The following is a 22,910-nucleotide window of genomic DNA, read 5'->3' on the forward strand; positions in this document are numbered from 1 at the left end:
TGTTTGGGATGGTATTTGAGAGCCCAAGTTACTGCTGTATAAATTGGTTTATGGATTCAGCTTCCACTGCCGCTCACAAATGCAGCTGGAGGACACCTCTGCTGGGAACATTTTCTGCTTCCCATGTTGGATGGTCACCCGAGAGCTTTGTCTGATCCAGGAGAACAGGCATCCAGCATCTCTGTCGATAAAGTGTCTTTGTCAGGCTCCTGCTCTGCCAAACTCCAGACTGAAATAGGTTAGTGGGCCTAGAAATTATGCGGAGTGTAATTGCATGTCTTGCTTCCTATGGAAAGCAGGCTAAAAATAAACCTGTCTGTGATTTGCATAAGTTCTATTCTAATCAGAACACTCAAAAAAAATCAAAAATAAAAAGGTCTTGGCATGCGAACACTTACCCTTCTGCTGGGAAAAGCAGTGCCAAGTCCCAAGCAGATTAAATCGCTTGTGTAACGCAGAGCAGCTGCAAGGACATTTTTCTTTGGGGATGTGACTGAAATGTGTCATTCTGGAGAGCTGCACGGTGCTTAAGCAATGAGATCTGGTATGTTGGACGTACGTCACAGCTGAAACGTGATGCTGTGTCAGGACAAACACAAGGACTGGCAGCTTCTGCCAAACACTGCGACAGCTTAACCTGCACAGGTGCCCTGTGGGCAGTCCCTTGGTGGGGTGGGACGTGGAACAAGACTTCCTAAACGTCAGTTAGTTTGAATTTGCACATCAGCTGCAGATTTCCAAAGGGAAGCATTAATATTAGAACAGTTTGGGGACTCGACTAACGTTTTGTTCAGTTGCATATGTTAATTGTGCTTTCCAGACCAAATGGGTTTGTTTGCTGTCTCATTTAATCATTTTTTTTTCCTAGCGTGAATAAATTAAAACCTAACATTGTAAACTTAAGGGAATGAATGGAAGATTGTTGATTAGAAAAAACAAGCCATAGTTAGCCCGAGGAAAATCACGTCCATTGTTCGCGTTACTTTGTTTTTGGTGCTCCGCTTCTCAATTAGGAGCAGACTAAATGATTTATGTATTATTATAACCTGTGACAGCTACAGAGGGCTCTGATTTCATGGCTGTGATGTCTGTATTTGACTTTACAATACAAGTGTTGCAGTGACAGATACAGCTCACCCTGGACAGCCTCTGTGGTGTAGTGATTTGCAGACTGATTAAAGCTCAGCAAGGCCTCGAATGCATAATTAAGAAGCTTTATTAAAGTGCTATTATTTAAAAAACCCTGTATTTTTCATATTTTTTTAACATGTTGGTGTATTACAAATTCTAATTGTTGTTTTGACCCTTTAGATTGTTGTAACACACTCTTTTAACATGTTGGAGCCCGTTGATGTGTTACCATATGGGCTCATGGTTCGATTAGGTTTCATCGAGGACATGGCCTCAAGTTACACCAGGGGAGGTTTTAAATTGGATATTAGGAAACTTTTTTCGTGGGAAGGGTTGAAAAGCTTTGAAACAGTTTGCCCAGGGAGCTGGTGGAGTCACCATCCCTGGAAGTGTTAAAAGAATGTGTGGATGTGGCAGCTGAGGACGTGGTTTGGTGGTGGTGCTGGGCTGATGGTTGGACTTCATGATCATAAAGGTCTTTTCCAAACTTAACAATTCCATATTCCAGCCATATTCCAGTGTATTTGATTCGTCTGCTGTTGTGGTGTCAAACCCCTGTTGCCTCTTGTTCTGTACAACTCTCACTTCGAGAGGCTTAATTAGACCTTGCCAAGCCTACGTTTGGTTTTTGTGAGGTGTTTCCAGCTCCCAGGCTCACTGAATTTTCCAGACATCCCTGTAAATCCTTGTCTTTGTCTCATACCTGGCTGTGGCAGAGGCTCACAGGGTGCAGTTTATCTGGATGATTCTTGTTCATCAGTGCCAATGCATTTGATTTGAGATGGAAATCATGGGCCGTGTTGGCAGGTGGAGCATTGTGGGAATTTAAACCAAATTCTCTGCAGTGAGTCTTAGTTGTTTCAGAAAGTTGTGAAATGCTCCATCTTTCCCAGGAGTTAAACAGGATACATGCAGCCTCCCAGCGAAGTGTGGGAAGGATCTGGAGAAGAATAGAGCACTAAAATATCACTTGAAAATATAACAAATCTTTATAAATAGGCAAAAGATTGTTGATCTGTTCAGTGCTTTTTTTCACTTCTCAAGAAAACACCAAATCAAAGGGAAGAGAGGAAAGTCTCCGTATATAATAAAAAAGGTCAAACTTCTCTTGTGGAAAGTTCTTTTGCGTTTTTCTTCCCCACTGTTAAGTTGAAGGAAATGGTTATGTTTGCATTTGATTTGAAACCCATTCATTACTTTAAATCATTTGAGTTCTGCTCATATCTCCTTCAGTGTCTGATCTTATATCAGAAACAGCTGTACAGGCCTTTGTGCCTTGCTGTTCTCCTATTTAATAATAGAGTATTAAAATACTTGGCATGATCAGAGCAAACCCTGCTCACTGGTAATTCTCCTGACTGTATTCCCATGGTTAATGGATTTCTGTGTGCGTGCAATGTATTACTGTAATCATATCTGATACTGGGGTGTGTGAAGCTGGAGTCTGAAAGTTTGACTAGTTTACTCAGAAGGATTTTCGTTTTAAAAATCCTTAAGGTTGTAGGCAATTTATTAGGCTATGCAAGCTGTTGTGCTACCAGTGCAGGGCACAGAACCAACTTAAAATACTGTCATTCCATGGAAATCATGCACAGGCCGAGTGTGTCTATAGATGTAACAAGATACAGAGAAGAAAAGTAGCATTTGGTGAAAAATAATGAGCTGTGTGGTCCACCAGTAACTGCCAACATTTTTCATCTGCTCTCAGTATACTCATATTTGGTTTTTTACATGTATATTTCATTTCATGTTAACGCCACTAAACTTATACACTCTATTTTAATCAAAAGATAAAATACCTCTCCACTAAATTGCCCTGGAGTTGTGTAACTGCAAAATACTTCTTGTTTTTGCGTCCGGTGGAGCCTTTATCTGTTGGTGCCCTACATACGGGTTTCCAAGTGCAGCTGGCCTCAATTCCCAACTTTCCCCTCTGTTCCAAAGTGGTGTGTGTCCCCATCCTGCCGTGTGCTGTGGCCGTGTCCCGGGAGCAGCCAGGAGGGAAGGGAGCAGGAGTCTGCTGGGAGCTCTGCTGTCCCTGCTGGGAATGTGTCCTGGCATGTGAGCCCAGTGCTCCTGCTTTTAGGTTGTTTGAAGAAAAGCTCTTTGTTGTTGGTTGTGGTTAGACAGGAGCTGCCTCCCGTGGGTGCAGGGGAGTGTCCCCACACCCTGCCTGGGGATGGTCTGTGCTCTGGAGGTGGAGAGGGATGAGCTCAGGGTAGGTGGTAGAAGGTTAAAAACCTCTTGTGCTGGGTCATAGAAGAATCATGGAATGGTTTGGGTTGGAAGGGACATTAAAGATCATCTCAGTCCACCCCTGCCATGGGCAGGGACACCTTCCACTAGCCCAGGTTGCTCCAAGCCCCGTCCAACCTGGCCTTGGACACTTCCAGGGATGGGGCAGCCACAGCTTCTCTGGGCAACCTGTGCCAGGACCCCCCCACCCTCACAGAGAAGAATTTCTTCCCAATATCCCATCTCTCCCTGCCCTCTGGCAGTGGGAAGCCATTCCCCTTGTCCTGTCCCTCCATCCCTTGTCCAAGTCCCTCTCCAGCTCTCCTGGAGCCCCTTTAGGCTCTGGAAGGGGCTCTCAGGTTTCCCTGGAGCCTTCTCTCCTCCGGGTGAACCCCCCCCGCTCTCCCAGCCTGGCTCCACAGCAGAGGGGCTCAATCTAAACCTATTCTCACTCAGTTTAAGCCATTCCCACTTGTCCTATCACTCCAGGCTTATTCTTCACTTCCAAGATTCAGCCAGTTTTGGTGCATCTGTGAACGGTGACAAGTGTGAGCTGGGTAACAAGTGTTATTTTCATACACCAACCAAATGGCACCGAAAGGCTCCAGCTAATGCCATCTGTGTTCTGCCAATATTTTCTTTCCCCTTCCTTGTGCACTAAACAATAGATTTTTTTTTTTCATGGTAGATCAGGAACCCAGCCATGGATATTCACACTCTGGAGGCTTCTGTTACAGTTGACTTTGCTGTTTCTGTGCTGCCAAAAATAAACCCCTGGGGGATTGCATCCAACCTCCCTCTGTTTAGATTTCACCTCTTGTCCTTCTCAGCTCCGAGTGTTTTTTGGAATAAACAGTGCCTGGTTTGCCAGTGCTTTTTGTGTTTCTCAAAGATTGTTTGGGGTTGTGCCTTCCAAAGCATATTTCAGTTATCTTCAAAACTTGAAATGCTTTAATGATGAAGTTCATAAGCAAACACAAAGCCAAATTAGTTTTGCATTGGTTTACCAACAGTGGACTGGTTTACTGGGAGAGCATTTCCAACCCTGTAAGATTTCAAGGGAACAGTGCAGCACAGGGTGCTGGGATGTTCAAGAATGAGAAATGAGAAACTTTGTCTCCCTAAATCAGTCACCACCTCCACTGAGGATCTGAAGGCATTATCCTGTAAAGGCTGGTGTTGAACACCCCTTTGATCATTTTTGGTGATCTAAATCTGGAGGCTGAAAAAGTCAAAATTCGTAGCTATTGGTGTTTTCTGAGTGTATTCTGTGTTACTAACAAAAATAAGAAAATCCCCTCAGTGAGCTGGGATGTACAAACTGTAATGAGGTTGGTGGCAACCCTATTTCTTAAATCTGGATAAACAGGTTTTCATTTCTTTCAGTAGGACTGTAAACACCCCGCCAGTATTTTGAGTGCTCTGGTAAATGATTTATTAATACTGCAAGGCTTATCTCTACCATAATTTCTGTAAATAAGAATATTACCAAGAATTTATTGTGCAGCATATAGCAAACTACAATTAAGCCTTTAAAAGTAAACCTTTCCAGTATTTTTCAGCTTTCAGTGAGTAAATGACTCTGATTTAATGGATTATTGTGGCTGTGAAGAGCCTTGAGATTTTTTTTCTGTACAATAGACTACTTAAATTCCTCCATGAATTGTTCTGCATCTATCACGTTAATGTAATTATGTGAATCTGACACACTTACCCTTTACTTTTTATAAATTTGCAGAATGCCTTTAATGACACAGCCATAGTTCAGCTACGTGAAGGATCCTTAATTCAATTTTCTTCAAAGCAGACTGACACCAGTAACATTTAGCCACTTAACAACCTTTATTTCACAGCAGGGTAATCTGCAAACGCTCTGCACCGTGATTTTTCTTCAGTACAAAGAAACAAGATTTCCTATTGTAGTTAAAAGTTTCCAGATTAGTTGTGTTACTTAGAGGAATGAAAGTCCTTCTCTGCTGCTTGGGCAGGTCCTGCTGCTCCTGCTTCCTTCATTCTGTGCTGATATCCTGGGACTTTCCACCCAGTCTTGTGCCTTGGGAGTGTTTGGTAGGGGGTTATAAAATGTAAATGTAGCTGGTTTAGGTCTTCAGTATTTATTAGATGTCCAGTTCTTGGACATTTTGCATGGAAAAATGATGGTCCAGACAGCTGGAGAGCACACAGAGGGGTCAGGTTCACCTACCCCAGGTCTGACCCTCTCCTGGATCTATATCCACAGGACACTGGCATCAGGATGGTAAGGATTTCCATATGGCTCATGTTTCCTAAATATCTTTGTGATGCAGTTAAGAGGCACGATAAAGCAAATGGATCTCCTGCAAGCTTTTGGAAGGCTGGGATGGGCTTGGCAGGGCTGTGTACTAAAGCTCATCATAAAGGAGTAATGGGGTAAAGGCCTCCTCTTGAATTGTCCTGTGCCTGAAAGTATTGGTAATTTCTCAACTACCCCTTTTCCTTTATTATAACATGTTTTCTCCAGATGCTGGAATAACTTGGTGTGAGTGCAGCATGGCTTAATGAAAATGGCTTTGCTGTCCCTGTCTTCAGTCAAATGTTCTCTGCAGACATTTAGCAGAGGGAGATTCACACAGCTGAGCAGGCTTTAGTGAGATTCCGTTGGTGAATGTTTGAAAGCCGTTGTTAAAAAGGGATTTAAAATATCTTTTGAAAGTATTTTCTCCTTACAGCCCCTTTCTCAATTGTAATACCTCCTTCATACCTATCCGTATTCCCTAATAGTCCAGCTCAGTTGCATCTGCATTCATCACCTCCTTATCCTCAGGACTTTCCCTTCCTTCACCAAACAACTTTCCCAGGTCATTCCCAGATTATCCCTCTGCTGACAACAGCATTGGTAACTGCAGAAGAGTTTGGTTCTTGGCACCTGTTAGTCTGCTCTCAACCCAAAGCTTTGCAAATGATGCTGGGCTGAGGGAGGGGGTGAGAAGTCTGTAAGTAGGGCCAGAACAGATTAAAATATATTTTTGCTCTTTTTTCATGCCCTTTAATTATTTTTCTTTCTTTTTTTTTTGTCTTTGTAAAATACATCATTTGCATTTCACATCCCAAAATAAGCTGCCAATGTATTTGGCTCTTCTCCCACGTTTGCTCTGGGAAATCAGCTTTCATTCTTTACCTTGTCTGTTCTGTTCACTGTCAGGGGAGAATCTGTGTCTTGTGACAGGTTGCTGGTTTCAGGGAGATGTCTCTGATACAGCAAATCACGATGCCCTTACGGTGTGGGAGCCGGAGACCTGCCCACCGTGGCCCTTTGGAGAATCTCTGCTGAATTAGTCACCGCTTGGCCTTTTCTGGTGTCGGGTCTGGCACTCAAAAGACGTGATTAATTTAGACTTTGGGAGCGGGAGCAGAGCGGACCTACCGCTGTTCCAGGCTCATTAAAAGGCAGGCGAGCAGAAGTTCGTGTCACATTCCTGAGATGATTATCTGCTTTTGGTCTTTTGAACATCCTTGCAGCGACTTAACTCCAAAGCAGCTGGTAATCGCTGGAGGCTTCAGGTGCTTATTGAGCCCTGTGGACAGGACACAGCCGTTTCCTTGCTGCTGTCCCTTGGGAAGTGATGCTGCACCTGATGGGGAGCTCGGCTGCGCTTTGAAGAAGCTGCAAAGATCCCCTGAGCCATAAGGGGGCCAGGATCTCTGTTCCCAGATGGGCTTCTGGCCCAGATGTGGTGTCATCTCACCTTCTGAGCTGTCCCAGATTTTCTTAGGGAGCTCCACTCTTCCACAGGCAGACTCCAAACTTGATTTCTTGCCTCCATCACCTGGGAGGGCGACAGGGAGATGTTGAGTGGGAGTGTGTCACGGAGCCCTGGGTGAGTTGGGACCTGAGCTGTTGGTCTTAGCCTTCCTGTTCTGTGCTCCCAGGGCTCCTGGGCCCCTCCCATGGACAAAAAGCAGGCTTCTGCACAGTAACCCATCTGTGTTTCTGCCCCACAACCTGAGGAAGCACCTCCTGACAGGGTCAGGCGTTCTAAAAATGCTGCTGTCTCTTTTCTGTATTAATTGAAATAATTTGAACCTCCCACCTGTTGCTTGTTCTGGGAGCACAGATGTGGATTTGCCAGTGGGCAGGTCACTGTGTGGGTACTGAAGTACTGGGCTTTTCCATCCTCTCCATGTGAATACAGTGATTCCTTTGCAGGCTTGGGAATAATTGTGCTCAGTGGAGGCACATGTTTAGATCAGGAATTAGATCAGGAACTTCTGTGGCATTATCATACGTGAGTAGTTGCTGAGGAGCATAATAAAGCTAATGTTACACACCAATTATAACCTGGGTTTCCTAATGCATCGTCCCTGCTTTGTGGAGCTGAACATTTCTTTAAACAGCTTTTGCTTAGTCACGTCAAAGATCACTTAATCTCACTCTGAGTATTGACAGCCCAGTTTAATTAAACAGTAACTGTTTTCCACTTGAGGAACCCTGTTAATTCCTGTTTTAGTTTATCCTGTGAGCGAAGCCAGGGAGCTGTTTCACAGCCCCTAACGTGTGTTTCAGTGGAATTTTCATGGTCGGGGTGGCCTTTTGCAGTCCCAGCTTATGTAACACACCAGGCAGCCGAGCGGAGCCGTGGACGCTCCGGGATCGTTCCCATGTGTGGGGGATTCTGAACGTGGAATTCCGGTTACACTTCCCCTCTGCTCTGCTCTGAGGGAGGAAACAAAATTTCCTGGCAGTGTATACCATGTGTGATTTTTGTTCTGTGGTGTTTAAACCCCCCTCCTGGGGAGGGGGTTGGGGTGGATTTGGGGAGTGGGAAAGGGGGGGAACAAGGGGGATCAGCTGGAAGGTGCCGGGAGATGGCGGCAGATCACTGCGGGAACAGCTGGGAATGCTCCTGCCTTCCCAGCCCTGAGCTGGGGGCTGCTGGTGGTGGGTGAGAGGCTGGATGTGCTCCTGCCACGTGTGCTGGGACCCCAAAACACCCCCTGTGTGCTGAGCTGATCCCACAGGGTGGGCAGCAGGGAGGGGGGGATCCTGCCCCTCTGCCCCCTCAGGTGAGACCCCACCTGCAGAGCTGCCCCAGCCCTGGGGACCCCTTTAGAGCTGCTGGAGAGAGTCCAGAGAGGCCATGGAGATGCTCCAAGGGCTGGAGCCCCTCTGCTCTGGAGCCAGGCTGGGGCAGCTGGGGGTGCTCACCTGGAGAAGAGAAGGCTCCAGGGAGACCTGAGAGCCCCTTCCAGGGCCTAAAGGGGCTCCAGGAGAGCTGGAGAGGGACTGGGGACAAGGGATGGAGGGACAGGACAAGGGGGAATGGCTTCATGTGGACAGGGTTAGATGGGGTATTGGGAAGAAATTCTTCCCTGTGAGGGTGGGGAGGCCCTGGCACAGGTTGCCCAGAGAAGCTGTGGCTGCCCCATCCCTGGAAGTGTCCAAGGCCAGGTTGGACAGGGCTTGGAGCAACCTGGGCTAGTGGAAGGTGTCCCTGCCCATGGCAGGGGGTGGACTGAGATGATCTTTAATGTCCCTTCCCACTCAAACCATTATAGGATTCTATGATTTTACTTTTCACCAGCAGAGCACACCAGGACTGCAGCTGAGCTTTTAAAAATTTCCACTAAAAACAAGGGAATGCAATTCCATTTTCTCACCTCTTCACTTAAAATTGCATTTTTATGCTAAAAGCTACAGCGAAGGTGTAAGCCCTGGTAATAAATTACATACTTTAATAGGAAAGCAGCATGCTTTTAATAAACTGCTACTTTGAAAAATTGCTTTTATAATGAACAGTGAAGTATTTTTCAAAAAGTTTGAGAGGAAAGCACTGTCCACTTATTCAGTCACCCATCAGCACTGCAGCTCCTTGGGAGCCTGTAGCTGCCAGTGTCTCCAGGAGGTGTTGGCATGGAAACTTCAGGCATCACTCCCCAGCAGTGCAGAGAATTCCATGTCTCTGGAAGGCTGTCACCTGTGTCTGTGTAAAAGCTTCATCAGAACAATGTGGAAAATTTCCCACGTGGTCTTCAGAGTGATTCGTGGGGGACATCACAGATATTCCATATACCAGCAGCATTAGCCAGGGGCACTTATGACATTATTACCAGACAGCAACATAAAAACTACACAGACTGAATTCTTATAATTCACTTGCACATTTCAACGTTGAACTTTGCTGTTTTACCACCATTTCTGATCCAGGAGGGGGGTTTGGTGCCGAGTTCTAGTAGCACCATGGCAATGCTCCTCCGTTTGTGACTGCAGTGTGTGTGTTCTCGAGCGTTTCCATGACAGGTTGGGTGTATAAATAGCTGTTCTTCATCCTGCTTAGGTACAGCAGCAAAGGCAACTTCACCAGCACAGTTTGTGAGAGCCACCACCCCCGTTTTTCACCATGTCCCTGTCACTCATTTGCCTCTGTCCTTCCCAGCGCTGTGTTTTGCTGCAGTGACACTCGAGCCTTTTTTTTTCCTTCTGCAGCCACTTAGTTCTTGCCCAGCTGCAGTGTGCATATTCTCGCTTAAACAGCTCTTTCGTGGTTAATTTAAATTAAAACTGAAAACAAGAGGCTTGTGCCTGTTCATCTTGCAGAACCTGAACGGTATAAAGTACATTATTCCTCTTGACTGGTCCCTGTGTTGCCTGTGTCGTCCTTCAGAGGCAGCTCAGCAGCACAACAAACACCAACCCGACATTTATTAGGTCATTTCGGAGAGGCTGATACATGAAGTTCTCCTAAAAGCCTGCGTGAAACAATGTAAAGGAGCATGTTCAGCTTCTGGAGGGGAAATAATCTGGCTTTTGCATGGAACAAGCTCTCGAGGTTGCCTAAAGCATCCTTACTATATTTTTCTGCCTCCTAATGCATTGTGTGACTTTCTGTCGTTTTCCCTCTGCCTGCTGTTTTGTTTGACTTTCCTCTGTTTTCCCCAGGCAGCCCTTTCAGTCTTCAATTTAGTCACCTTGGGCTCAGAGTCTTGGTCTCCAGTCTTTAAGGTTTTAATATTAAGATTAACCCCTCAGTGTGGGTGTATCCTTAGCAGCAGCTTTGCCTTTACTTTGTCTTTTAACTGAGTTGATGTTTATTGAAAAGGGTTTATGAGCTTTTAAATTTTAAAACACGAAGAGGGGAAGATCAGTGAGTAAATAAAGTCTCTGTAATTCTACATACAGTGCAGATTTTCACCTCTTGCCAAGTTTTTTCTGACATGCAGTGCTCTGAACGGAGCTAATGACCAGATTCATCTGCCTGAGTGAAATATGGGGGTATTGATCTGCCTAAGTGAAATATGCTGGGATTGCTGAAGTGCAGAGCTATGGATCAGGCTTTGACAGGGAGATGGATGGACCATTTTAGCAGTAAACCATATTTTTAGTGTTGAGAAACCGTCTTGTCTACAAACAATAAAGTGATTTGTAGTAACAAATGGAAAATACTTTTCTTCCCGGAGGTTACCCCATTTGTTTTCATTTTCCATTACATGTTTTGCTCATTGTGCTGCAAAAGCAAAATCCAAAGTTTTATAAAGGACAGTTCATGATGGTAAAATAGGGAATTGAGGAGGGGGCTCAGTGGCATCACACCAGGCAGGGTTGGCCCCGAGGGTTGTGGAGCTGCTGCACATTCCATGCCTGGGAGGACTCAGTGGGATCCACTTCAGTGGGAGTTGCTGTGTTGCTTGTGTAACTCTGGACAGCCACAAGGACGATGCTGAGGTGTTGTCCTAGCGCTGCAGAACGATTTTTGTGGGTTTGGATGTAATTTTTAAATAAATTAAGTGTTAAAACAGGTGAAAAATCGACTTCATTTGGAGCTCAGGGCTCCTGTTTGGCACAGGCTGTGCTGCCTCTTCCGGGCTTTTTCTTTCTTTGCTTGGGGGCTTTAGGTGGTTTTGCTTGGGTTTTGGTTAATTTGTGGACAGCACAGGCCTCTCTGAAGGGCTGATAGGTAATCTTGGTTCCACTTGGAAATACTCCTCAGCTTGCCACAGTTTTGTTTGGAGGGAAGAGGGTGCAGGTTGAAATTCTGTTTGCTGGTGGTCGGCGGTGGTCGCTGAGGTCGTGTTTGAGAGATGAGTACAAGGTGTGACCTGCCCTTAACTTGGCTGGAAGGGAAGGGGAAAGTGTAAACTTGCCACAACCAAAACATTCAGCTGAACTTTTTGGGAGTGAAACGTGGTTGGGAAAACTTGGTTAGCAGTGGAAGGGTTTTGATGGTTTGGGTGTGTTGGGATTTTTTCCAAATGTGACATTTATGTAAGTGCAGAAATGTTGGTTGAAGATGCAGGTGAGCTCTGGGCGAGTGCTGCTGTGGGTCTGTGCCCTGGTTGAGGTGTTCTCCTCAGCAGTTGGGCTCACAGGCTTTCAGAGGCTCCTGTCAGAACCTTTCCTAGGGCAGGTTTATGCATTTCATAACCTGTTGGTGACGTAATTTAGCAGGAGCAGCCCTCTGTTCCAGCTTTTTTCCCTGCTGTTGTGCTACACCAGCACTCTCCTGCTGCTGCCCATCTCCTGGGCTGGGTTTGGAGACAAAGGCTGAGCTTTTTCCCTAAAGCCCTGAGTGTGCTGCTGTAGTACGTAACTTAAATTTACCAAGGTCACTGAACCCTGTTTAATGTGCTTTCTGGGAGGCTGACAGGGTACAAAAGATTGGTTTGTACCCTCCTGTCAGAAGGATGAGGCAGTAATACAAGAGCTCAGTTATTTGTGTGCTGAAGGGGCCGTGGTTCTCCAGTGATGTGACAGATTCACTAATGATACCCGACAGAAGTATTGCAAAGGAGTAATTGTAAAAAAAAACCACCAACTCTCTTCTACTATGCAATGTTTTTAAAAAGGAAATATTTTCTTTTTATAATACCAAGGATGCAGGTTCCCTTGTGACAAAATGTTGAGCTCAGGTGACTAGTGAGTAGGTGTAAATTGAATGGAAACTGCTTCAAAATACAGTGACAATAGTTTGCTGTCTGTGGAGACTTTGAATTTTGGTAATACGTTTTCTATTTGAATGCTTTTTATTGACTTTCAAACAGCTCCAGAATATTGTCACTGCCTTGCCTGGGAGATGCTGGCATTGGATGGTTGTTGCTCAGCTCTGCTTAAAATCACTGTGCCAGAAGAAACTCTTCCCTGTGAGGGTGGGGAGGGACTGGCACGGGAGAAGCTGTGGCTGCCCCATCCCTGGAAGTGTCCAAGGCCAGGGCTTGGAGCAATCAGGGATAGTGGAAGGTGTCCTGGAACAAGATGAGCTTTAAGGTCCCTTCCAACCCACAGAATATTTTTTTCTATTCAGGTCGTTGCATTTAAAACAACCAACCCAACTCTTTCACTGCTTTCTTTTTTTCTCTGAAACATTTATAGCAGTGAAACACAATTCTTGTGATGAGATCCTGCTTAATTTTTACAAGTTATTCTCGTCTGTTGGGTTTTTTAAGGAAAAGTCATCAACAAAGACTTGCGCCACTACCTGAGCCTTCAGTTCCAGAAGGGCTCGATAGACCACAAACTCCAGCAAGTGATCAGAGACAATCTCTACTTGAGAACCATCCCTTGTAAGTATGTAAAGGTCAGCCTCATTTGATCTGTTCCTGCTAACAGTCACATCATTTATGAGCTTTAATTGCCTTCTCTCTTAATCTGGTTTATAGCTTTACCTTGCAGCAGGAACTTCTGGCTTTGCTGGAATAGCTTGATATGTGAAGTTGCCACGAATTGGTGCAGCCAATATGGACTGAAAAAGAGGAAAAAAGTTCAGAATTCCAGGCTCAGGGTGTTTCAGTGATAGAAACAGGGTGGCAGGAGGGGCTGTGTGCAGAAGGAGTGACAGTGGCAGAGAGTGCAGGGGAGCTGTTTGATCATCCTGAGAAGACAGACTGATTCAAAAGGCTCATCACCGACTGGATTTAAATATTCATTGCACTGAAAACTTATAAGTTTGTCAACTAACGTTTTTGTATTTACAGGAACTCTGTTCTCTTCTCTCTGAGCACGCCCAAGAGTTTGTGGCTTTCTTAAACTGCATTTCACTGTTATTATCTTTTATTTACTAGCTCTTGTTCATGCTGCTGCCTGGCAAAATTGACATGTGCCTTTAAAATGCTGGTAGGTTGTAGGCAGTAATGAATCAGTGCAGTCCTTTCCAGGAGAGCTTTAATTAAGCTGTTTTAACTATGGGAGGCCTATTTTCATAGACACAACCCTTTGAGAACCTCTGCATTAACACAGCAATTTACTGATTGCTTTGAAAAAGCTGACCTACAGCCAGGGCTTGGAGTGTAGCTGAATTGCACTCTCAATTGTAAGGTTAAAAAATAAGTTTTGTGCCTAGTTATGGATTTGGTGACCCAAAAATCAAACGTGCTTAGTCACGCTGACCTCGTTGCAAATTAGAGAGTTGGTACTGGTGGAAGCAGGGGGAGATGGAGCATCCTTCCAGCTGGGTTCAAATAAAATACCACGGCTGTTCCCAGAGTCCCAGACTGGGATTGCCTGGCCCAGGCGTCGTCAGCTGCCACAGAAGTTGTTTTTTTGGTTCACTGAGCATAAGAAAGAATTCTCTGTAATTACCAGCTCATCCAGCTTTTTCTCTCCTCCTCTGTCAGTACCAGAACTGTCATTCCTATGGAACTTATTGGCCCAGTTTTTATACATTATTGTTCACTTGCTCACCATTTGTTCTAACTCTTACTGGAGTGACATCACTGTATAAAGATTCAAAAATACATTGTTTTACTGAATTTTACAGCAGGCAGCATTTGGTAACAGGCAGCACTTAAGTATCTTACAAGAGTGTTTTCTCTGTCTTTGCAGGCACTACAAGGGCTCCCAGAGATGGGGAAGTCCCTGGGGTAGACTATAATTTCATTCCTGTTGAGCAGTTTAAAGCACTGGAAGAAAGTGGAGCCTTGCTAGAAAGTGGAACATATGATGGTACGTTGGTGATGTTTAATGGAATGGGAATAAGGGCTCAGTACTCATGTCCAGGATCTCAGTCCAAGTGTAGCTCCTGTGGTGCCACTTTTCCTGCCCATTTGATGATCTGAAAGTAGCAGAGAGGCAGTAGTGAGTCTATTTTTGGGTTACCTTTGAAAGAGGGGGAGTGATTTGGTTTTAAAGCTCTGGGCTAAATCACAGGTTGTCCTTTCAACCAGCCTTAATGCCACCTGATTATTTTCCTCGTTGCATTTTCGGAAGCATTCTTAAAAGGTTTGTCTGTGCCTGGTACAATTTGAACAGAATTCAGCTGATTTTTGTGTAAAGCTCAGAGAACAGGGCCACGTTCTCCTCACAGATGTGCATCAAAAGGGCAGAAAGCGAGGGGAATTCTGATCCAGCAGGGAAACAAAAGCATTTTCTAGTGAAAAATTGAGCAGCATTAGACCAGATTGTCCAAATCTGGAGCAAAGTTGGTTTTGTTAAATGTGGTGGGGAAAAACACTGTAGTGAAGGTGGTGAAAAAAGAAAAGAAAATAAACTATCTAAGTAGACAATCCTGTGACAGGCTCTGTGCCTCTTGTTTTCCATGTCCCACACTGTTGACATTGTCCTCTCTGTGGAAATCTCCTGAGCAAATTTAGGCTAAACTGGTGCTTTTCTGTTTCCCCTTAGCTGCCCTTTATCTGACTGTCCCCACTCTGAGCCTCACCCTCACTGATATTTGCAGAAGGGATTCTTATTTATTTTATTTACATGGTCAAAACCATATCCAGGCACTAAAAGTTACCCCAGCAGGAATTCTGGGAAGCTTTCTTGCTGTGCTCTCAATTCCTTAATAAAAATCATATGAGCAGTCAGGAGAGAGGTCAATTGCTGAAATTCTTTTCCAGAAAACAGCAGATGATTCCTTTGTGTTTTAGATTAAAATATTGAAGGCAAAAATCTGTTCCTTTTTCTCAAGTACAAGTCATTTTTAGGTGAAGCCATATTAACAGCTTTGTTTAGCAAGTGTGTTGTCAGTAGAAAATTGAAGGTTTTAAAATCAATTCTTTGTTAACTGCTTTTATGTAAATAGATACTTTATGTTTCTGCACAAAATTAATTTGCTTTTTGAATTCAGTGTGTTTATGTTCTTGCATATTACTCTGTTAATTAGTGTATGGAGTAAGAAAAATTGATTTTCACTGTTTTGCTTCTCTCAGATTGTTCCCCAAGTCTCTTTATGGAGTATTAGTGAATTCCAGACAAAGGAGCAAACCCATCTTTTTCTCTAGAAAACTTGTGGCAGGGTAGAAATTTTGAATTAAACCTCTTGTTTTCTGTTATCTAATAGCAGCACTGGCAAAAAGCCAACGCAGGAATAAATAGGCTTTGACTGTTGATTGGGTTTTGATAGTGCTGGAGTTTTCTTTGAGGAGTTCAGTTTTCACCAAAACACCTTTACATGGGCAATAAAACACCCACAGCCAGTGCTTTCAGCAGTGTCAGTGCTTTACTGAGCCTGATTTTTGCTTCATTTTCAGGTAATTTTTACGGTACTCCAAAGCCTCCAGCAGAGCCCAGCCCCTTCCAGCCTGATCCAGTGGATCAAGTTCTTTTTGACAATGATTTTGATACTGAATCACAGAGGAAAAGAACCACTTCTGTCAGCAAAATGCAAAGGATGGAAAGTTCTCTCCCTGAAGAGGAGGAAGAGGAGGAAAAGGAGGCAGTGAATGGCAGCGGAGGGATAGGTTGGTTGACAAGGGGAGACATTCCCTGGAGTATTGTATAAATGGATAAGGAGTTTACAAATAACATTCCTGCTTCCTTAGTTTTGCTCAAGTCTGAAGGCAGTTTCTCTTCAGGCTGGTGCTTCTGCTCTGTTTTGAAATGATCTTTTAAACAGAACCAGCTGTTCCCCCAGCCAGATGTGCAATTGCATCATAGAATGCACTGCTCGGTGGAGAACATGTGGTGCTGGGGATGGGCCAGTTACATGAGCAGGAAGGAAAAATTTATCCACTCTTCAGAAAACAGAGCCCTTCACAGGGCAGAATTCGTGCCCTGTAAATGTTATTGTTTAATTTTGAGGCAATTACTGGGTTTGTACATGGGAGATTTTAGGGAGGGGATTGGTTTAAGGGGCAGCACCAGCTCGTACTGTAAAAATTTTCAGATGATTTTGGTTGAGGGAGCTATGACACCACCTGAAACCACCCAGGGAGAGCTTGTGGAGAGAAATAAAGCCAAGTGTGTTGAGGCTGGAGCAGTGTCCAGCAGGACCTTTCCTAGATTGGCAGGATGCCCTTTTCCTTTTGCTGTCATGGTTACTCATCTCGAGGGGGAAGAACTGATGGTGGAGAGGAGCTGTCACATTGCATTTGCAGCTGATCCTGTGTGTGAGTGTTTAAGACAGACTTACACTGACCAGACCTGACCTAAACTTGCCAGTTTTAGGGCTGGCAACACCACAGAGGGGCTGGTGGTGGGGTGAAGGTCGTGGGCATCATCGTGTCACAGAGGGTACTGAGCATAATCTCAGCTCTGAGGGGTGGAGGTTTCCATTTTAAAGTTTCCTGCAGGGATTTTTGGGACTTATTTTTTTATGCTTGTGGCTTGTAGGAGGGATGTTGTTTGTTTTACTGGCAGTTTGGGTCTTCTCTGCATTTCCTTCTGGTGCTTTGAGGAATATTAGTAGGATTTTTGGGGTTGTATTATGGCATTGCAAACACTGTTCTCTCTGTAGGAACAGCAACAAAGTGTAGTCAACTTGGAGTTCTGCCAGCGTTGATTTTTTCAGGGTAGGCTCAGACACATAATACAAGGTTAATTCTGTTTGGCAGGGGAAGAGCAGAGTTCAGTGTTTTCATGTCAGCTTTGCAAAGTTCACAGCTGAAAAAAAAAATAAAAAAGTGGAAAAATGCACATCACATACAGGGACGTGTTTGACATCCACTCGTAGCCAGATTAAGAGGGTGGTTCTTTGTGAGAAACAACATAAGCATCTGACAAATAGTAACACTTTCCCTGAACAACTGCAGAAAACAAAGAAAAACATTCAGATTCTCCTGACTGGATGAAACCTGTTCCCAGCTACAACCAGACAAGCAGCAACATGGACTTCAGAAATTATTTGTCGAGGGATGAGACCCTGGAACCCCTTCCCAAGAACTGGGAGATGGCCTACACAGACACTGGCATGATCTACTTCATCGAGTGAGTAACCAGCACCAGGGAGGGTTTGCTGTGCCCTTGGTGGGGAGGAGTGCTGCTGGCTGCAGCCTGGGAAGCTGCTGCTGCTCTTGCACCTCTTTTCTGCTCTTACTGCTTCTGTTTCTTTATGAAATTAAGTATATTCCTGCTGTTAAAATCCTTGCTGATGTTGCACACTCAGTGCAATTGCCACTGTGCAGGAAAACTGCAAAGTCAGTTTGTTTGTTATAGGTTTTGTATCTCACGAATACAAAGCTGGGTGGGTATTGCTAAGTGAATTATAACTTAATTATATAATACATATATATTTATAACTTAATTATATAATTATAGAAACCTTCACTATGTCAGATTTCTCTGAAATCTGAGACCTTGTTTATTCTTTCTTCTCTGCTTGTGTTCCTGGGCTGGGAATGGATGTTTCAAAATACAGACAGCCCAGATGAAAGTCCAGGATAGGGGAGCAGCTCATGTGTGCACCTGTGAAACTGCCTCATTTGTGAATTACAAGGCAAAAATGAAACAGAAACCTCCCTGAGAGTTAAGCACATGAAGAGGCTAAAAATATTTTTTCCTATCAGGTAGAGACAGCTGCTATTCCCACATGAGCTTTTGGGGTCTGGGGAGAGGGTTTGTGTCTCTGGGGAGTCTCCACTCTGCTGGTGCCTTTTCTTTTTAGCAGTTTTATGATGTGACTGAGGCACAAATAAAGGTTGTATTATCTAAAGGCTGCAGTTTCCCTACAACAGTAAATACTTAAGTAAAGTTTCTTCATTCTGGGGGAGTTTCTTCTCTTAATGGCCCATGTTCTGCTCCACAGTCACAACACCAAGACAACCACGTGGCTCGACCCCCGGCTCTGTAAGAAGGCCAAAGCCCCTGAAGATTGTGAAGATGGAGGTGAGATGTTCAGAATTCATTTGTCACCTGTCACTGATAAATGTCTGAGTTTATCCCAGCTGGATACAATCCATTACTGCTGTGGTAGAAGCTTCTTCCTGGTCCAGGTGACTCTGGAGCAGCGTCGTGCTGAGTCTCCCTGGTTTGGTGGCTGTAGGAGTTTACATAAGACTGGGAAAGTCTATGGTGTATTTTCCCTGGAATAGCAGAATCTGGCTGAACCAAGGGTTTATCTGCACTCCTGAGCAGAGAAGGAGATGTTTTGTTCCAGTGACTGTCATTGCTAAGGAGGAAGCTGCACGTGAGTGACGATCTCACTGTTGTGCGGGTGGAATTATGGCAGGAGGAGAAGGCCCATAAATAGCAGAATATAGAAATAATAATGAAGATATGGCATAATACATATTGCTAATGATAACTATTACATGTGACATGATGCCTTGTTTGAATGCAGAAGTAGAGGGAACAATCTGACTCCCTTCAATGCCTCCCACTGTCACTTCAAGCCTCACAGGTCAGGTCCACGAGTGGCCTGCAGGCAATTCCTGCAACCATTTCCAACATAGCCAGGCAATTCAGTCAGCTAGAGAAGAGTATCAGATAGCTCTGTCTTCAGCAAATGCCTGACATGTTCCAAAAGCTGAGGCAGGCTTTCAGAATAGCCTGTCTTGCTCCAAAATTGCCCAGCCCAACAGCCACGGATCCATAATAAAGCCAGCTGGAGCAATGGCTGCACACTGCTGCTTATTAAACATATGTGCAGCTCACCACAGGATAAAAAGAGCACTTTAAACAGAGATGCAGGGTATCCAAGTGAACAATATTTAAATGAATAGACCCACTGGGTTTTTTGTCACACCCTGTGGAGTGATGCTGGTATTAGTAATTGGTAACATGCTGTCATGTGCTCGGGAAATTCCTGTTACTGTCAAACTTAGGGCAGCCTCCAACAAGATTGCAGGGCAAATTTATCCTTAAAATGCCTGGCTACCTGGCTGTATCCATTTTTCTAACATTTGAATTTCAGTAGTCAGGATAACTAGAATAATCTGACCTCTGTGGTAACTGCTTACCACCTTCAGTCAGTCATGAGCTGCTGGGCACCATCTTACCAGGTTTTAATTTGCCATTGAAAGGAGCTTTTTGCATGTAACTTCCAGGACCTTTATCAGATAGGTCCTTAAGTTTATTGTATGTTTAAAGTGGTGTGATTTTTGTTGAATATAAGTCTCATCATCTAGTGGAAGAAAGAGTGAGAGTTACAGGGCTTCAGATTCCCTGGAACAAACTCATAACCTTCATCAAGGAAGAAAATAGGACCTGTACTTTCCTCATGTTTTCCATGAGTCTATGTGATCTTTCATAAAAAACTCTGATATTTGTAGATAGCTTTCCACTGTAATGAAGAATTTGGTGTTTCTGATTGCAGAACTTCCTTATGGATGGGAGAAAATAGAAGACCCTCAGTATGGAACATACTATGTCGAGTAAGTGCCAGTTATTGGTTTGACATCATTATGAACTGAGCAGGAAATAATCAAATGCTTGATAAGTGTAGGTTGTAATGCAGTGAAAGGCCAGGTTGGATGGGGCTCTGAGCAACCTGGGCTAGTGGAAGGTGTCCCTGCCCATGGCAGGGTGTGGAACTGGATGGGCTTTGAGGTCCCTTCCCACCCAAACCATTCTGGGATTTTATGAAGGTGTTAAATATGTCCAGTAAAAACAGTTCTGGGAGCAGTGAGTTCATGGTACAAACTTCTGCAGCACTGGCATGTGGGACAATTCATGGTGTGACCTTGAAGACTTACTGGAGTGTATTTCATTTGGGGAGGGAAAGCAAGTAGCAACCAAAGTAATTTATTAATGTGAATGAGCTGATGTAATTTTTCTTAGCTTTAACAAAAACAAGGTCATTTGATTTAAGAGTGGCACCTGATAACTGTAAAAGAGCAAAAATAACTTGTAGCTCACTGCTGTCTCCAAAGAGCCAAGTAAATAACCACTAAACTGCTGCAAGAGCTCTTTGGAATCTCCTTCAGGCCAGAGGAAATTAAATCTCTCCTTAACCATGGAGAAGAAAATTGGTAGAGTTGAAAATGTAGCTTCGGAGAAAGAGCAAACATTTTTCACTTTGCAAAGCCGAAATATTTAAATTATGCTCAAATTTACTGTTTTTCCCCCTCTGTACTGTACTGGCATCTACTGTAAAAAGGTGATGCCTGAGTTTGTAAACATTATAAGTAGATGGGTCAAGAGAAAAAGCAGGTTTGCTCAGTTCTAAGCTATTATAACTCTACCTAGTAATTAAAGGGAGTAAAATTTTATTGGCTCTCAAAGTAAATCAGGTTGTTGAGAGAACAAACATGCTTTCAGGGTTGATTATGGGAGTTTATCCTTCATTCCTCCAGAGCATTCATCTGAGATATTAAAAAATAGTGTTTGTAGACGTGTCCTTTGGGGTTGTGAGTTTGGGCAGTAGGCAGAATGTTTCCTGCTGAAACCCTGACCTGCCTTTCCTGTGTCTGCAGTCACATTAACCAGAAAACTCAGTTTGAAAATCCAGTATTGGAAGCCAAAAGGAAAAAGCAGCTGGGACAGGCTGATGCTGGCCCTTCCAAATCAGGTATCACTGATTATTGTGGTCTTTGTCACTTCTGTCTTTATCTGCAGGTGTGCTTTGTAAGTACCCAGTTTGGGAATTCATCAAGGCATTATAGCCTTGTCTTTTTGCTGGCCACTGCAGTGCTGCCCTCCCAGATCTGTAGGGTTTTTTGAAGGATTTTTTAATGTGAAAATTGAACTGAGGTACTAAGCCTGCTTTTAAATCATTTTGATCATTCTGAAGCTGGTTGTCATAAGCAGCTTTGGGATGTGTGGAGGGTTAGAAGAGCCAGCTGGAAGATGCAGGTAAAACCACACCTGGAGTTTTCATGCTTTTGATTTACTTTAAGCTTGGTATTCAAGGATTACAACTGGGAATTCGAGGTGGGAGGTTTAGATACAGCTCTGTTACAATCTGTTCTAAAAACCTCTTTATTTTTTCCATTCCCTAAGCCCAGGTGGGAAATTAATGTGGCACTGTCCTGTTTGTTTACTCCCCAATGGTGCTGCGGAGATTAACCAGCAATAAACAAATCATTAACCTTCGTGACACTTTAAAAAAACAAACAAAAAACTTACCAGAGCTAACCCTGGTTTCCTGTCTCTCTATTCCCTAATTCAACAGGACCAGGGAAGTCTCTCTTCACTCGGGATCCATCCCAGCTCACAGGAGCACTTATAAGGACATCCCTGAAAAAAAGCACCATGGGATTTGGCTTCACAATCATCGGGGGGGACAGGCCTGATGAGTTTCTCCAGGTGAAGAATGTGTTAAAGGATGGACCTGCTGCACAAGATGGGAGAATTGCTCCAGGTCAAGTATTATTTCTCTAAAACTTCCGTTTCCTGGGGTGCTTTGGAGAGCACAGCTCGAGGCACAGGAGGTTGGATGACTCCATCCACATCCTCACTAAATGAAATAGTTTTCAGATTTGTGAAAGATCTGTGCAGAGCAGTGGCTGAAAAAGAAAAGAAGCAATGTTCTAGATAAAAATCTACTTTGAGGACACTTCTGAAGATTTCAGTGCTTTAGCTAAGACATTTGACTTCGTGGTTGTTCACAGACTTGTTCCCTCTCTATACATAAAGGAAAAACAGCGTTACTGAATCCTGGTCTGTGTTTTGCTTCATTGCTGCCAAAAAACGTAGCACCAAATATTAAAACTGCAAAAAACCTGCAGCAGGAATGAGGAAGCAAAGCTGTGTGAGCTGGCCAAGTGAGGAAAGAAGAGAGATGAGGGTTCCTACAATCCATGAAGACTTGCACACTTTTTCATTGTTACTATATGTTTAATTAAGTTCAGCTTATTATAAGGTTTACGTACTAGGAAAGGCAAAATGCTTCTTTATGTATCACATAAACTCTTCAGATAAGAAGACTTTTGAATGATTTAATTCTATTTACTTGTGAAACAATTTCCTATTTTGTTGCTGACATATTATTTGAACTTGTTTGCGTGTGGTTCATGTTCCACCTCTGTAAAAGTGAAAACAGTCCTGCAGAACTGTTGGAATGAAAAGATGTGCAGCTATTCCTGTTGCAATTCATGGAATAATAAGAGAGTTCCTGTTTTACTGATGCCCAGGCATTTGAGAGATAAGGCAGTTTGCAGGGAATGTTGTATTGCACGTGCAAAGTTTCACATCAAAATGATGGAAACACAAAACAAGGTTTCAGGATCCAAAACCCACTTTCACTTATTATGAAAATACGTTCTGAGCCACGTGTGGCAGCAGTGTAATAGTATGGAATGTGTGTGGGTGCAATCCTAGCTTAAGTTCAGCCAGTCCTAAAATAAACACAGGGCCAAAAAAAATCCGATTTATTCTGGATTGGGTTTAGGATGCTGGACAATATGAATTAAGGCAGAAGACATCTGCTTGCAGGAGTGTGCGTGCTCTGCTTCATCTCCCGTGGCTGCACAGTATC

At 43.9% G+C, this 22,910-nt stretch overlaps 1 protein-coding gene across 3 annotated transcripts in view; it reads left to right on the top strand.

Moving 5' to 3' along the window:
- MAGI3 (membrane associated guanylate kinase, WW and PDZ domain containing 3) overlaps positions 1 to 22,910 on the top strand; it is a 68,195-nt gene that overhangs the window by 21,346 nt on the left and 23,939 nt on the right. For all 3 annotated transcript variants that reach the window (XM_064635678.1, XM_064635679.1, XM_064635680.1), the window contains exons 2-9: positions 12,784 to 12,900; positions 14,159 to 14,278; positions 15,808 to 16,017; positions 17,308 to 17,482; positions 18,300 to 18,379; positions 19,809 to 19,866; positions 20,908 to 21,002; positions 21,606 to 21,794. In XM_064635678.1, coding sequence (XP_064491748.1) covers positions 12,784 to 12,900; positions 14,159 to 14,278; positions 15,808 to 16,017; positions 17,308 to 17,482; positions 18,300 to 18,379; positions 19,809 to 19,866; positions 20,908 to 21,002; positions 21,606 to 21,794 — 1,044 coding nt within the window. The remainder of the gene's footprint in view (positions 1 to 12,783; positions 12,901 to 14,158; positions 14,279 to 15,807; positions 16,018 to 17,307; positions 17,483 to 18,299; positions 18,380 to 19,808; positions 19,867 to 20,907; positions 21,003 to 21,605; positions 21,795 to 22,910) is intronic.

The sequence above is a fragment of the Pseudopipra pipra genome, chromosome 25, assembly GCF_036250125.1.
Source record: "Pseudopipra pipra isolate bDixPip1 chromosome 25, bDixPip1.hap1, whole genome shotgun sequence".
NCBI classification, from domain to species: domain Eukaryota; kingdom Metazoa; phylum Chordata; class Aves; order Passeriformes; family Pipridae; genus Pseudopipra; species Pseudopipra pipra.